This window comes from Acanthisitta chloris, unplaced genomic scaffold (genome assembly GCF_000695815.1).
Source record: "Acanthisitta chloris isolate BGI_N310 unplaced genomic scaffold, ASM69581v1 scaffold42231, whole genome shotgun sequence".
Lineage (NCBI taxonomy): Eukaryota > Metazoa > Chordata > Aves > Passeriformes > Acanthisittidae > Acanthisitta > Acanthisitta chloris.
In genome coordinates this window covers 4,179-20,447 of record NW_008655122.1, presented here as the reverse complement: position 1 = coordinate 20,447, position 16,269 = coordinate 4,179, and the positions used below count along the sequence as shown (strand labels likewise).

The following is a 16,269-nucleotide window of genomic DNA, read 5'->3' as shown; positions in this document are numbered from 1 at the left end:
ATTGTCTCTAGGAGACTGAACATTCACTGGTTTGTCTCAAGAACTGTTTTTTTAAAAATCCAAATAAACACATTGTTAATGCCCTGACTGATTTGGATTAAAATGTATTTAAGTCACCTGACATACAAGTAGTTGCTCACTGCTGAGTGACAAATACTCTTAATTCATTTACTAAATAATTCCAGAAATCCTTTTATTGTTTAAATGTGCACAGTTACTCCTGTCTAGAAAATATTAGGATACAGAGGCATACTATGTAACTTAATTAAAACATATTTTAAGCAGACTTTTCTCCCTCTGCATCAATGACTGCAGTTTTGATCATATCCAGTACCAATCTTTTATGGAAACTGTAAGCATGCTTATAGATGTGGCTCTGCTCTGGGACTGGGAACAGGTTTTAGCCTTTCCTAAAGGGCAAGATAGTTCTGTTTTCCTTCTGATAGAGTCACTTCAAAACCTCCATCTGTAGGGAGGCACCAGCACCTCCGCACACCCCACTGTGTTCCTTTGTGCAACCAGTCAGTTGTAACTGTGGAAAGGACAAGCTGCCTCTCCCAGAGAGCTCCCCAGGCATCGGGGTCCCTGCCGGCTCCTCTGCACTGCAACCCTTTTCATTTAACATATGGAGAGCTAAGCCCTTCCTGATGGAGGTGAAGACCTCACACAGCACTTTTATCCATAGCAGTCTCCTGACTTTGGTCTCCATAACAGTAGTGACATTTGTTCTTGCAATTTGTTATCCACTCACCACCTCACCTTCAGCCCCCTCTCTTTTCCCCACCACCTTGCCTGTGTGGCCTACACTGTTCCTTCAGACCCCCATTGCCTCGGGGTTTGTTTCTCCTGCACATCTGTGCCCCATGCCTATCCTTCCTCCAGCCGTGGTCCTTCCCTCTCGGGGTCTCTTTCCAAGCTTCTACGATGAGAGACCTGCAATTACTTGCGATGTCAGGGGCTTTATACTCTCCAAAATTAGTCCAGCTCTCTTGCAAGGCTCCTGTATCTGCCTCCAGCCACTTGAGAGAGGAGGAGAGGGCACTGGAGAGCAGCCTCCAGCAGGAAGGCAGCTGCACTCACGAGGGAGCAGACTGTGCAGGAATCAGCACTACAGCAGCTCTAGGCCTTTTGGGATTTGAGCCAGTATCAACTGTTGATTGGCAGTTCTTGGGGGCTTAATTTGTTGAGTCCTGCAGGATAAAAACAACAGGTTCCCTAAAGCAGCAGCCTCTCTTCCTCCCTCTCTACTTCCCTCCCTCCTGCCTGGGCTGACAGATGGCTCCCAGCCTGGAGGTTGCAGCCCTCCCCTTCCCTCCCTTCCAGTGACACTGTCCTGCCTGTCAGCTGGCAGGACATGGAGCTGTGTGGTCCCCTTGTCCTCACGGGCCCTGATTTTGGCTCTACTAGGTGGTCAGAATTCTCTTAGGTATGCGTAGTTCATCACTTGGTTTATCTAGGAGTAGATATGACTCCTCCACTGCTGCATCTCTGCTGTGCCAATGTTGCTAAAATTTCCAACTCCCTTTGCTTCCCTCTCCTGTGCCTTTTCTTCCAGCTGGCTCATCCAGCAGGTTGTGAGCATCTGACACTTGCCCTTAGTCACCAGGAAAGCTCTTCGGGGATACAAGTGGGTAACACCTTTACCCAGGTCACAGCCGTGTCCTCTCTTGAGCTGGCACTAAGGGAAGGACAGATTAGTGATGCTGCTTTGTCCTGGCACAGTTATGTTTCAGACTGTTCAGGATGAATGCATCAAGGGAACATGTGCTCATCTGAGACCCTTCCACCAGTTCTTCAGCCTGTACAGGAATACTTCTTGATGAGGGCCAGCAAGATTCAACTCGTCTACTGGTTTTATAAGCCAAGGACACTGGTGGCAGGGAAAGTCCTGTGTGAAGGCTATGGAGCTCACAAACTGTTGTGGTGATAAGATGGTCAGTCTTCATCTGTGTCCTTTGCAGACCATGGTCATGTTCAAAACATCTGTCAACCTTGTCATTCTTACTCCTTTTAACCCTCAATGACCAGTGTGCACTCTTCATCTGAATAGGCACTTTTGACCTCAGGGAGCACATCTTTGGTTCCATATTTCAGATGGGCTTTTGCTTCTTTAAAGTTACTTTTAGGCAATGTAGAAAACCAGATAAAACCCATATCAAGCCCAATGTCAGATGTGGATAATTCTAAATGAGACTGGAAGCTCCTCTCTGCTGATCCATGCACAGAGCCTGTGTGGAGCTTGTGGACAAAGGCAGGGGTGGCAGCAGGACCCCACAGACCTCTCTCCACACGGCACTGGGTTTCAAAGTGGCTCCTCAGGCATCCAGCCCACGGTGTGTGCTGTGCTGAGTGCACATGTGTTCTACTGCGGTGCCCAGAGCGTAGGATGGATTGGTGGCCACTTCCAGCACTGCCTGCTTTGCTCTGCTTGTCACGGCAGTGCTGCCTCAGCTCCAGTTTGGGGGAGATGAGGTCTGATCTGCTTCCTTGTGCCCCAGGATAGGGACTGTGCAGGCGCCACAAGAAAACAAAAGGAGGGAATTATCACTAGCTTTTTTCTTTGAGACTTAGAGGACGAATTTAAGGATTTAGGGTGATTTTCTTTCAATGCCCATGAAATCTTCCTGTGGGGAAGAAGAGTTTGTGGCTTCAGTAGATCCTGGTCCCAAGACAATTCCCTACCTCAGGGCCAGGACTCTAAGGACACATAAGACAGCACAGGCCATCTTTTCCAAGAGTAGAAATCCCATCTTTTTTCAGTTTCACAAACCAAAGCATAGTGAATAAGTATCTGCTGTGACATTGCCAAACTCAGCAGCTGACTGTCAAATGTACCAAGTACTTGCTTTACAGACACAGCCTCTTCTGGGCTGGCTGGATGATCCGGAAGGATGTGATGGCCAGCTAGCCCAGGGTCTGGTCTTGGAGAGAGTGGCAGTCCCCTGCTTTAGGGAGCTACAGGTTGGCCTGCCTCCTAAAGCAACTATGATCCAGGTCTGGAATAGGTAGAGAGGTTTGGATGTGCTTTCCAAAATCTCTAACGCTGTCAAATGTAATGAATCTGAATGCTTCCCTGTTCCTGGGAATATTTGGTCCTTTTGCACTTCTCACAAGCTTCTTGGCCTCTGCAGCTTCCACTGGCTGAAATTCCACTGCTGTAGTTGAAATGAGGATGACGTCTCCTCTGAACAAGTTTAATTTCTGATCTTTCTATTGCATTGAATATCCCTGTGCTGGTAGCCAAAGTAACTCAGGTTGTTGGTAAACAGGCACAACAGCTGGGGAAATACTTGTAATACACAGTTACCCTGCTAAACGCAAAGTACATTGTGCTTTTCTATTCCTTGGGGTTTCAGGTTGGCTTGAGCATTTGAAAGAAGAAAACCAACTCCATAAAGGGCTCGGGTCAATCTTACATGCTCATACTAACACAGAAAGTACACATGCCTCCTTGGGCTGTTTGATGTAGTGAACACTGGAGTTTTTGAAAATAAAACTTGTCTAATAAGCAGAAGCAGATGAGTCTAACAATTCTCCTTTCTACTGTCTTTGTTTTAATTTTGGTAGCTGTAAATGCTGGATCAGAAGGATTTACCTGTATGTTTAAAACCACACTTTATTTCATATACTCATTTTGTAAAATAAATTACATTCAGAACAAAGTGTAGGTTTTGATATATGAAATGAGCCAGTAATTAATATATAATAATCTACACTTGTTTGCATCTCTTTTTAGGCATTTTTTAGCTTTGCCTACAGGGAGGTGGATTATGAAACCTTTAAGGCAATCAATGATGCTGGTCTTGTTTTCGATGGAAGACTCGTGATTGATGCCAAATTCCACACCAATGATGTCAGCATCAGGGCTGCAGGTCCTCTAACAAAGTTCTCCAGGAGATATTATAGAGATGAATGTACACACAGCAACTTCAGCTCCAAAGAGATTGGCTTTGAGCTTGCTGCATCCATGCTGAATCTCTTTGATCCAACCTCTCTGCCCAGCGCTGAGCCACCAGAAGGTCCAGACAGACTCATCCCCATGTACAAAGGGTGTAAAGTTAAAGGTATGTCCCAACAGATTTCTGTCCTGCTTCCATCCCCTTGTTGGTATTTCTTCTGTTCTCTAGTAAAGGCAGGTCCATCTCACCTCAGGTGCCATCTCATGGCAGTAAATCCCTCAAAGGTCCTTATGTCGTGGAAAAAAACGATGGCAGAAGGAAGGCAAACAAATACTTTATTTTCTTCATTGTTTATGATTTAATAAATCTCATGTTTTCATTTTTGACAGGAGGTGTTCTCCCTGGAGGTTATAATTACTTGCACATTTCCAAACCAGCAATCCCCATTTGCTTGGATGTAGAACTTGCCCTGTGTGACCATGTAAGTTAAATAATGGAACTTTGGTTCATCCTCCGTTTGGAAAGATGTTCTTATTTAGGGCAGTGCAGGTACTTGCCTAAGTAACAAAATATCTTGAGTAGCTGGAGACCTAAAGCTAGATAAACCCAAATCTCTGTGATTATTGGAAAATATATGTTTTAATGTAAATTCACTGTCATATTGTAAATGTGGGATACATGCAGGTAAGATTATTTGACTAACTTCCTTACTGCAGTTCTGAAGGGCCACATGGCATATCACCCCAGGATACAAAAATGGAGAAGCTGCTCTTACTGAAGAACTTGACTTGTGAGACAAGAAAAGGACTAGATTAATGTCTTTTAAAGCCAGAGAAGACCATCCACTAGACAGAGATTGTACCTTTTTCCTCAGGGATTCCGGCATCGAGACTATTCTTGCAGTTTATTTAAAGAGCAGCTTTTAGAAGACTACTTCAGTGTTGACTTTAAAACTTGGACAGTGATGGTCCATAGAAAGAAATGGGTTTTTAAAAAAGAAATCCATGCTTAGGAGGAGGAATTTGTTGGCTCACCTTATTTTCCAGCTTTACAGATCCAGGATGAGCCACCCAAAGTAGCATTTACTGGGAAGCAGAAAGGACTATCAGAGTGAAAACTGGTTTTGTCACTTCAAATTGCTAGAATATGGTTAAAATTCTTTTGCTGCAGCTGTGATGACCTGCTGTCTGAAAAGGGACCATCTTTAAAGCCACTCCAGAAACTTCATATAAATCCTAAAAGAATATCCTAAGGAAGAAGTAAGAGAGGCTAGTAAAAGGTATTGGCTGATATGTGTAGGTACCAAAGGGTCCTGTAGCCTAGCAACAGGTTGTAGAAGTGTACAAAACTGGAACAGAATACGGCTTGAAAAGATAGCTTAGAGCTATTTGATCATCCCCAAACCTCACTGCAATGTGAGGTTTGAAGCAAATGTTACATTTTCTTTCCTTTTTGGATGGCTGTTTCAATAGATCACAGCTCTGACTAATAGAAAACTTGTACACAAAGCAAAAAATGCTTAATTGGTATGTGGTAAATCTTTTGAGTTGCACCACTGGAGTTTGCCTGTACTAGTTAACATGGTAGTGTCACCCCTCTGCCTGCTATCAGACAGCTTCTACCTCATGCCATAAGTTTGGACTCTGCACTTAGACTGTTTGCATATGCATATATAAAAATATAGATGTGTAGTTATAAATTTGGAGAGAGAATAAAAGTCTGCTGGTATGTTCTTCACTCCTCAGGATGGGATCCTCAGTAAAACCCTATGTGCCATGCGTATGCAATGATACTCTGTGTTATACATGAGGATGAATAGAGTTCAATTGAGTTGCCCAAACAGAGGCATCTAGTGTTGTTTGGGATGCCCCAGGGCATCCCTCCTGACTCCAGCTGCTGCTCCAGGAGGTCAAAAGTCCCCATGGATCGGGTGTCACACTACCAGTCTGGATCCCCTCAGGTGTCTGCAATGGCACTGAGCCCGTGCTGCAAGCATGGCTGAGTGCTGCACAGTTGGGTGGGCAGTTAATCAAGGTCGAAACCACACAGAAAATCTGTGTCTAAGCCTGTCCACAGCAAAGTGCCTTATAAACTGCAGTGCCAGGAATGGTCTCTTGATTTTAAAAAAGGGGCTGTGGATATTAAGAAGTGGTAACTATGGGCTGGGAACCTGTGCTGTCCCTGTATGTGTGCCAAGTCAGGTGTTCCATCCATCTCCACAGCTTTCCTGGTGTTTTCTGTTCCAGGGCATGGAGATTATAACTGGAGAGGCAAGAAATGGGAATTACTTCAGGATGCATTTCAACAAATACAGTATGGTGGACAGTATCACCTGCTTCTCCAAGGAACCCCTTCCTGTCTCCAACTATGTCTGCTTGTACCAACAGCATGAGCGTCTGCTTAATGACCTGTATTATCGCTGGAGGAATGGGCAAGTGACAGACCTTTACAGGTAAGATGCTCAATGTTGTGCTAAAAAACTACATTCTGGCAGAACTTTAGTTTTATTTTATTATGGTCTGTCTTCTGGCTGTTTTCCCATAGAACAAGAGGTGGACAAAGAGATTGAAATATTTTTCCCATTATTTGACAAAATGATCAGTAGTAATGCAAGTCCTGAAGACCTCCCTGGAAAGAGCTGTGTGTCTGAGATTTTTTTAGAGGAATGGTGGTTTACTTGACCATCTTTCATCTGAAAGAGCATTTCAGTGTTTTTATAACTATTGCTTAGAGTATTCAGCTGGCATAACTCATTAAGCTGAACCTGAACAATCCTTTTATTAATGAAAAGTCACTTTTAAAAGTATTTTTGTCACTTTGAATGAAACCTTTAAGCTGAAGATTTCTAGAGTTTAAAATCACTCATGGTGATAGTCACACTCAGCAACTTGCCTGCTTTTATCTAGAGATAAACCCTAAAATTTATCCTTTAGACTGTGTGAATTTATCCTTTAGACTGTGTGCTCTGTGTAAGGGAGTTACTGTAACTTACTGTTATAGCTAGAGGCTGTGTCAGGAGTCTGTGTGTTTAGTGGAGGTTTCCCATACAGCTTGCAGGACCCATCCCACTGTAGCACTCTGCAGCAATGAGAGAGGTATGACAGTTTCTGAGGTGCCTGAGCAAGCACAGGGAAGTCCTTGGGACAGGTGTTCCCAGACAGGTCTCCTAAAGGGTGAGAGAAACCAAAGAGCCTGGTTACTTCTTGCCAAGGGTTATGTGCTGTCTCCTCTGAAAGAATTTTTCATTGCTTTTTTCAGTTCACTTTTTAAAGATCCCTGACAAATGGTGTTTGGGAACCTATACTGTCATGGAGAGAGAAGTGAAGTATTGCCATATGTCAGCTGGGTAGAGACACAAAGCCAAGCATGGGAAAAAATGGTCCACTTTTATTGTGATACAAAGCTGATAGTGGTGCCTGAAAACTCACTGGGTCTGATTTTGTTATATAACTGATGGAAAAAAGGCATAAATGGTAGCAAGATTTTCTGATTAAACATTGTTATTTAGGTAACAGTTGGTAGAAGTTTGTTTAAAGGGTGTGCTGTGGTCCAGAAGAAACTTGTGAATTTTTGCTGCTACATGGCTTGATTTTGATTTATGGAAATATTGGGTTTGTTTTACAAGAGAGGAATGAGACACAGCTAATGAGAAGTTCACATGGGCAGCACATTGTCATTAAGTGTGAAGTAGAAACGGAAGGAGGATGACACAAGTGTATGCAATATGGGCTGGGACAATAGTTCATTTTCTTTCCTTGTCACAGCTCATACATTTGGAGCACTGGAAGAAACTCAGTATTCAGGCTGTGCCAAGGTACTGACAGTGGGTTTTGTAGTGTTACAATGTGTACACATAGCAGTGAGCTCATCTTTTCTGTGAACCATACACTGAGGCCATGGTTGTTTGCCCACACATGGTTACAGTGCCAGTTGTTAGATGTACCAGCAAGTTTCACACCTGTCAACATCTGGAAGAGTAAATTGTCTTGCTTTGGGCTTTCTGCCTGCAGCACAGGTAGCGGTATTTTCCTGACCTTGACCAAACCCACAGTTGTCCCCTTTCTCTGTTGCTGCACATTGGGCAGTCAGCGCAGCCCAAGAACCTTCGTGCAGCTCACTCACCTGCACTCCTGATAGCTGCACACACAGGTTTGGATGAGACATAAACTTTCTTCTCATTTCTGATGAGGGAAATTAAGAATGTGTTAGCCTCCCTTATGCTTGTGATCGTGATAGGATCCCTACACAGGGCACAAGCTGATCAGGGGATTACAAGTCAGATCAAGTTCTAAACATCCACAGAGATTGTGAAAATCTCAGGAGAGGTGAAGACCTTGGTGATGATCTGTTAATAGGATGTCAGGCCAGTCAGCACTGTATGAGTGAGAGGAGCAGCTTTACCTGATGCACTGGGGAGCCACCTGCTCCTGCAAGACTGGGTGTATCTTACCTGGTCTGTGCTCACCAGGATCCTGAGCTGTGTCCCCACATACCAGGCACTGGGACCTGTGTGCCCGGTGGTCTGGCCAGGATCACTGGTGTGCCACACAGAGGCACACTGTATATCAGGACCTCATCACATCTCTTGAGGTCTCCTTAAATTGTGATGGTGAACTAATTTTGGACTTGTCTTCTATAGCCTTTTAGATGGAGATGTCGTTTGAGATCTTTTGCCTCACCTCTCATTAGCTTGTGGCGAAATTCCTGACTTAGAGTTGCCAAGTTTTTCTTATCTGGTTATTTTATTGCTTCTAGTCATTTTTAATCTTCTTTGTACCTTAACTTTAGATAGGTTTGTTCCTTCCCTTCTTGCTCTTTGGTCACTGGGATGAAATCCCATATGTTGCTGTGCAGCAGTTAACATATGCTGTCCTTAAATCCTCTCTTGCATGCTTCTTGTGGCGCTCTCACACACACACACACACACACACACACACACACGTGCATTCCTGTTCATCCCAGGCTTGATGTTCCTGTTACACATGTCTGTCCTGTGAGGAGGGCACATTCTCCAGCAAGTGTAACAGGTGGGAAGCCCTTTGCTGTCAGCCAAGGCAGAGTGCAAAAAGGAGAGAAAAGGGAGAGGAGACAGTGAGGGGAGGAAGCAAACTGCCTGTCATCCCCACGGAACAGAGCTGGCATGGGAATTTGCTGCTTTTAGGAGGAGGCAGAGCAATAGAAGAAGGCTGGCAATATAGTGTATTCTCATATCATAGCTACAGTACATGTACCTCCCCACAATACAGTGTTACATACAACATACATATATGTGTGTGCAATGTACAACAACAGTGTTAAAACCGAGCCACAAGAAGACTGTTCATTAGAAACCCATCACACTGAAAAATGGTTTACCAGTAACGACTGTAGGGTTGGACTCAATGATCTTTGAGGTCTCTCCCAACCTGGTTGATTCAATGATTCCATGTCTCGTGAGATGAAGGTTGTCTTGAGACTTTTCTGTAGATAAAAAGTGGTGCCTGGTTGGCTTTTAGCAAGGAAGTGAAAAATGCATTCACTGGTCTCTATGTGTGTGATGAAAAGCAGAACTGTTTTGGGCATAGTCCACATGGTCTGTAAAGATCCTGCGTGAACACAAACCTGAGGTTAGGACTGAATTTCTCTCTTTGGCTTTGAAAAAATCCTTCTGAATCTTCTAGCAAGACATGAAGTGCCCTTAATGAAAAGAAAATGTAGACTGTGAAAATGTTGTGGTTTGTTAAGTTAAGCTTGTAAACTTGATGGTTTGAAACATCTGTTCCCCTCCTCCCTTCTTTTTGCCTCTGGTTTGGGGAGGGCCTTCCTGTGAGGCAAGGAAGTGCAGTGTTTTAATCTTTTGGTCTGCATTTAGATTTCCCAGCGTGGCATCTCATTCCAGGAATGGACACAGTAGAACAGCTGTCACCTGGGAGCTAATTTATTTCTGTGTAGCATGCAAATGATCTTTTAAATAATTAGAGACTGCACCTAGCAGTGAATTTCCTCACTGATTTGCGTTCAGTGTAAGAGCTGAAAGTTAACCCCATGGTACCGGATTTCCTGACCAGAATGTGCCAGTGCCATTCTCAAATTAGCATTAACAACAGGCCCTCGAGATCCAGCAAACTTGGCGAAGTCACCCCTTCCGCTCGTGTGCCTGGAGCTGTGGCTAATGGGAATAATGAGAGAAAGAACATTTCCTTTTGTCTGGAGAAAAGTTTGATTGATTTCAGTGTGACTTCAGCATGATTAAAAGCTGCAGGACTTGACCCACAACCAAAGGAAAGATTGCAGTCACTGCTCTGCCTCCTTCCCTCAGTACCTGTGCTCTGGGAAGGAGGTAAAGCAGCGCAGTGGGCACCCATCACCCTACCCTGGAGCAGCTCACAGGGCTCCACCAGTCCTGCTGCCTGAACCCAGTCCCATGCTGGAGGAGGAAAACCTCAGCCCCTAGATGCTCCAGACCAACATGCTGGTGCCCTCAGGCATGCTATGGCTGATGTGTGTATTCTGACTGCTGCCCCTTCAGACTTTAGGTTCGTACATGTCTCAGCCCTGTAAGCAGGGACTGAAAAAGACAGCATGGAGTCACCTGACTCTATTGCCACAGTTGCTGGGCTGCACAATGCACCAACACATGTACCAGTGTAAGCTTTCCATGGGTCAAATACTCTTGCTCTGTTACAGTGTGTTCACATCTCACTGAAAGCCTCAAATGCTTTGGAATTGTTGGGGTTTTTTTCATGGAAGCAATGCTTCCAGCTCTCATAGTTAAACCAGTCAACACTGCATCTGATGGATCTAAATAGTTTTAAAGTTTCTTCTCCTTTCTCCTCCTTTAGCAGACAGGCACCATTCATTTCCCATTAAGCTGCCGCTCAAAAAGCCTGAATTGTAATTTAAGCCCCCAAGAGCAAGGCTCTTTCCCACAAGGAAGACTTCTCCCAGAAGGAAAAACAAACCAAATTCCGGTAGTTTCATCTGAAGTATATCGCACTGAACACCATGCTCCTTCCCTCCCTTGCTCACTGGAAAGCCTTCGTGTTATTTCCATTACCCTAGCAGCAGATAAAAGAAAGGGGTGGGGAGAAAGCATCTGAAACATTTTTTCTTCCCTTTTTTTTTCTTCCCTTTTTAAACATATAGATTTGTTACTGATCATCAGTCCTCCACACTGCTTCACAGAGGAGGAGTGTAACAAGCCAGTGACCCCCTTTTGTGTTCTCCTGAGATGAAGGAAGCTGCAAGGCAGTTGCCAAGTTATGGAACGTGTCCATGGAGCAGCGGAATCTCCCTCTGCTGCATCTTAAGTACAAAACGGATAATTAGAGGGGTCTCCTGATACTTGGCAACGAAATGGATGCTCACTGGCATCATGCCTTTAATACGAGATAGAAGTGCTTCGTGTAGTCTTCATTTGGCATTAATGAAAAGCAAATCTAACATAATGCATAAAAATCTGACCCACTAGTTTTTTAAATACTTAAGGACCTTATTTCACAAGTGAAGTGTGAGTGGCTTTTACCTGGGATTTTGTAATGCTGTATTAGTGAACTTGTTGTCAGTCATGACCTACAGAAGACGCTGGTTGCATCTCAGTCATGTGGCAACAACACTGATGGTGAGGCGAGGGAGCGCCCCAACACAACATAGCATCGCTGGAGGAACGGTGTGGGGAAGTGTCTTGTCAGAGGTGACAGCATTGTGCCAATCTCTCTGTAAAAGGCACCTCTGAGAGGTTGCATTGCTCAGCCATCCCCTTCTCCTGTTTCCTCTTGTACCTATCCACTGAGTTTAGATTGGTGTAGTGCTGTCAGCAAGTCAGTAAGATGCTGTGCATTAGGCACTGCTGATATGTAACCCTCTGTGTATCAGGCTGCTAGACTAATGTGTGGTGAGCAATCCAAGGGGTGTGACTAACACATAGCACAGAGACCTGAGGGCTGTGTTTATGTTGTGTTTAGATTTAGTTCTTACCAGAACTGTGCTTTTAGTCATCTGCACTTACTGCACCTCACTTTGCATCATGGGGCTGTCTCAGTGCACACAGGCGAGACATGCAGATGTTGCTGGACATAGGTGTATGAATACTTATTTTGAAGTAGCCACTTAGATTTTTCCACTGAAGTTAAGTTCCCACATCCTGGTGCTGTTTACATTAGGCTGAAGGTGATTTATTAAGCAGTGTCATTCAATGAGGCTGTAAGCAGAAACACCACACTGGTCTGTTTATTGACCCAGTGCTAATAAATCCCACAGCATAACTAATAAATTCAGAAAAAGAAGAACACTTGCTGTTTTCATTATTATTTTTAAGAGGAATAGGTAAAGAGATAAACCTGTTACTTATAGGCTGAATGGATAATCAGTGATTATTACACATGAAGTGCATGCTACATAGAAAAGCTGGTTTTAACCCAGACTTTCCAAACTGAGGAGTGGTTGTTTGTTAAGAGGAGGGCTAGAGTACCCTGCTGCTGTCTGGAATCTGTTGGATCCCACACCATTAGCACACTGAGATGACATTTAAGGGATTCCACCTTAGGCTTTTGTTCATTGTACAGACAGTGAGACCTCTTTTCTGCAGGGATGAAAAAGACCAGAAAGGAACTGTGGCAAGTAGTGAGCATGGCCGAGAGGGATAGTGCTGCTCTGTACACTCTGCATCCTAATTAGAGGAAAATGTGTGTCGTTTTCATGAGAGACAGGATAAGGAAAGAGTAACACATGAAGGGATATCAAAGCACTAACAGCTTTTTTGCTCCCTGAATTAACTGCTAGCCCCACGGTGCACTAGTACAGCTGTACTTAGAGAGCAAATCAATACCAATGGCTGGAGATTTCTATATATTAATGTAGTTTTAAAGAAGCAGCTAACTTGTTGATGAAGAGCCGTGTTACTAAGAAACCCCACGTCCAAATTAGTAAGTAAAAGCTCATCAGCTGAATCCTACCACATTAATTTGCAGCCAAACCTTGCTGATTCATATTAGCAATTATGCAAACCATTGTGAATGATTGAACTCTGAATCCATAAACAGTTGCAGAAAAGCAATCATACCGCAGCACACAGCCTATTTGATGATTTGTGCGTCAGGTTTAATTTCCTTTTAATTGTTTTCCGTAGTACATTGCGCATGAAATAGCAATGTGTGAAAAAATGCAGTAAGCCTGATTTCAGGGTCAGCCATAAAATGCTCGTAGAGTAGACAGCAATGCTTCTATGTCAGCTTTAAAAAGCACAGAGTTTGGAAAGTTGAAAGAGCAGTTCAGTGAGAATCAACTACACCGTAACTTGCTGTGATCTAGTAGAGGATCTAAGCTTTACCAAATACCAGTGCTGAAACGATGGAGAATCTCCCCCAAGGACACTCAGAACAGGAAAGGGCTGCAGTATCTCAACACCAAGATCTGCTTTCTGAGGGTGCCTCTGGGTACAGCACTGTAATGTAACATTTCCAGGATATTAAAAATGCAGCAAAGAGAGCTGATTTATCAGTCATGGTGGATCACCAGTGTTTGCAAAGGGAAGATGCTGGGGAGCAATGGGCAGTGTCACTCCCCTGACATCAACAGGTCCCTGCAGTGGCCTCAGTATCGTCCTCAACCAGGTCTGGATTCAGTGGCCATTTTTCTGGTGCAGTAATTGCAAGACCAGTTGCCCTGCACTCTGGTTTGCCATTGCAGCTGTAGAAAAAAAGAGGGTTGTAAACCATAGATTCTAAACCATCTTCCAGCAAGACATTGTGCCGATAGAGTCACAGGTTTGTTGTGCCTAAGTCTGTCTAACAGGAGAGACTGACTCAGATGCCTGAACAAACAGGTGTTCAGGGAGCAGAACTGCAGAGCAAGGAGGCAAAGATCCTTCTTGCTACAACCAGGCTGTTGTAGGTGAATGTTAGGAAATTGCAGGCCAGGGCACATGTTGTGTCCTTTGTGCTGAAGAACAATGATTTCAGGTGGTGCTCTAGGGTATTTTATACAAATTGGTCTCATTTTTTACCTACGTAAACAAGCTCTCTTTCAAAATTATTAGTCAGATGATACTTGGCAGGAAAGGCTCAGTAGTTTTATTTATATCGTCTTTAAATTAACACTTTATGATTCATGGTCCAGCTATCCAAGGTATATCTGAAAATAGTCTGTATCTTTTATTGGCATCATCTTTGTAATTAAGAGTCTTAAAAACATCCACATACTGTCCCCAAAACAACACATCATCTCTTTTCCTGGCAAGATGGGATGTTCCTTTTTGCATGTTTGCATTGGAGAAAAGACTTTTGGTAGCCTGCAAGCTTTGGTTGGGAAGTATTGTCAGGATGACCTGGAAATTAAAATTGCATTGCATATCCCACTCCTCTGCAGTGCTTTACTCTCTCTGCTCCTGGGAAGTGGAATTCCCTGCTCTGCACACACACTCCTGGCATAATTGTGCTCCACTTGAGCCTGTGTCAGCTAAGCAGCTTCAATTTCCTCTGTGCTTGTCCTCCTGAGTTGATTCCTGGGGTTTGTGTAGCAGTAGCTTGTGTCTGCCTGACTGGGCCACGGCAGACTCACAGGGCTAAGGGGTCTGGCAGCACAAGTGCCTCAGTACAGAGGAGCTTTTGCCATCATGTGCCAAAAGCACCACCAGGAAAGTCAGCTTCCATAATCCACCAAAGCCATTCAGGGGTAAAGGATCCAAATATGCCAGGGAATGACTTTGCATGTCCTGAGGTTTGAGGATTTTGAGAATGGACACAGTATTATCTTCCAGATGTAGCTGGTACAGCCTGGAGAATTTTTGATTTCAAGCATTACATTTCTTCTTAAAAAAGAAATCTAAACCCAGGAAAATGGACATCTAGCTGGAAAATTCCCAATGTTGTACGAAGTCTGGGAAGCTACAGAAAGAAAAGGAGACTCTCCACTCCTTACAGATTAACAGAAGATGAAGTTGATTCATGACTCTGCTTATATTGTCTACTAAAACAAGTGTTGTGCTGCTCTGCAAGTGCTCGCAGCACTGGGTGCTGGAGGGCACAGCAGTGACCAGAGTGCCACTGGGCTTAGTGGGACAGAGGGCAAGGCACAGGTGACTTTGTGGATGGCTTTGGGAAGAAACAAAAGGGATTTCAAGGGATCCGTATTAAGGGTTAATTAGAGACATGTAACAAACAGATTCAACCCACTTCATGGGTTGTCCGAGTGCTCCATCCCCTGCCATCAGACCTGACTCAGACAGCAGGTCGGTGCCAGGTCCTCGCTGCCAGGACATGCTGCAGGTGCATAGCAGCTTCAGAAACAGCTTCTACAGGGGCAGAGCCTTCCCCTCTGAACATGGTGTGTTCTTGCAAATGAAATGGAGAATCACTACAGGCAAGTCTCGTATGGACAGCCACATGTACACATACTCCATTTTTCCTTTCTAGCAGTGCCCAGCTCTGTCCATTTTATTTATATCTCTTGCAAAGAGAAGGATTCTGTGCCTTTCGTACAGGAGACCAGTAAATATTTCCTTCCTCCTTGCCTCTCATCTAATGTAGGCTACACATCACAAATGAGGCAGAACAGACTTTAAATATTGTTTGTCAATGAAAGGCAAGAACAGCTTCCTAGCAACGAAAAGGATGTTGCTCATTGTCTTCCAAAGGAGCCCATTCCATCCCACCCGTCACAAACGCCTTCCCGCAGCCGCTGCCATCGGAATAAAGGCTGCCAGCAGGGATCCCTGCTAGGAAGTGACCAAGTTTGCACACCCGTTATGCTCCTGGCAAACATTGTCATCTTGTACATATTTAGCCTGATCACTCTGGCAGGTTATGAAAGCCTAAACGGTGCAAACACATGTGGCAGATGCCGTTCTCATGATAGCAGAGGAGCCTGTGAGCCTCTGCTGGGAGCGTGCCAGCTCCATCATGTACGCTGAAGGGCATTATACTTTGAAGCCTTCCACAGCTCACCCTGAGGGACTGCTGCTGAAGTGGTAATAAAATTCAGAATGAGCCTCAGAACGTCAACTTGTTGGTTTGGCTTCAAATGGTTTTTTTCATTATTAAACTTCCCTTTAGCAGCCATATGTAGAGCTGCTTTCTCAAAAGCACCATGTGCCCCCTGAAAAAGGTCGCTTGAACTGAGAAGATAAATAGATGAAAGCACAAAGACGGCAAAGAAAGTGAATTGTTTCTGTGAGGTGAATCTCCAAATCGCCCTCGGCGGGTACAGTCCTCCAGGTGATGGGAAGTGAAGGGGGTCTGGGTGTGAATATTGGTTACTGGGAACTCCTTCTGGCAGCCTGTTGAGAAAATACAGACAAGGGATTCTCTGTTCCCCCAAAAAGGGTGTTTTATTTGCAGTAAATATTGCAAACTGGGTGACATATTTCAGGTTTTGAGCTCCAGGTTAAAATCAT

General features: G+C 44.3%; 1 protein-coding gene across 1 annotated transcript in view; it reads left to right on the top strand.

Annotated features, from left to right (window-relative positions):
* Nucleotides 1–16,269, top strand: part of CFAP61 (cilia and flagella associated protein 61) — a gene marked incomplete at both ends in the record, with an annotated part of 39,581 nt that overhangs the window by 21,358 nt on the left and 1,954 nt on the right. The window contains 3 exons of the mRNA XM_009083775.1: nt 3,737–4,064; nt 4,289–4,380; nt 6,146–6,351. Of these exons, the coding sequence (XP_009082023.1) occupies nt 3,737–4,064; nt 4,289–4,380; nt 6,146–6,351 (626 nt within the window). The remainder of the gene's footprint in view (nt 1–3,736; nt 4,065–4,288; nt 4,381–6,145; nt 6,352–16,269) is intronic.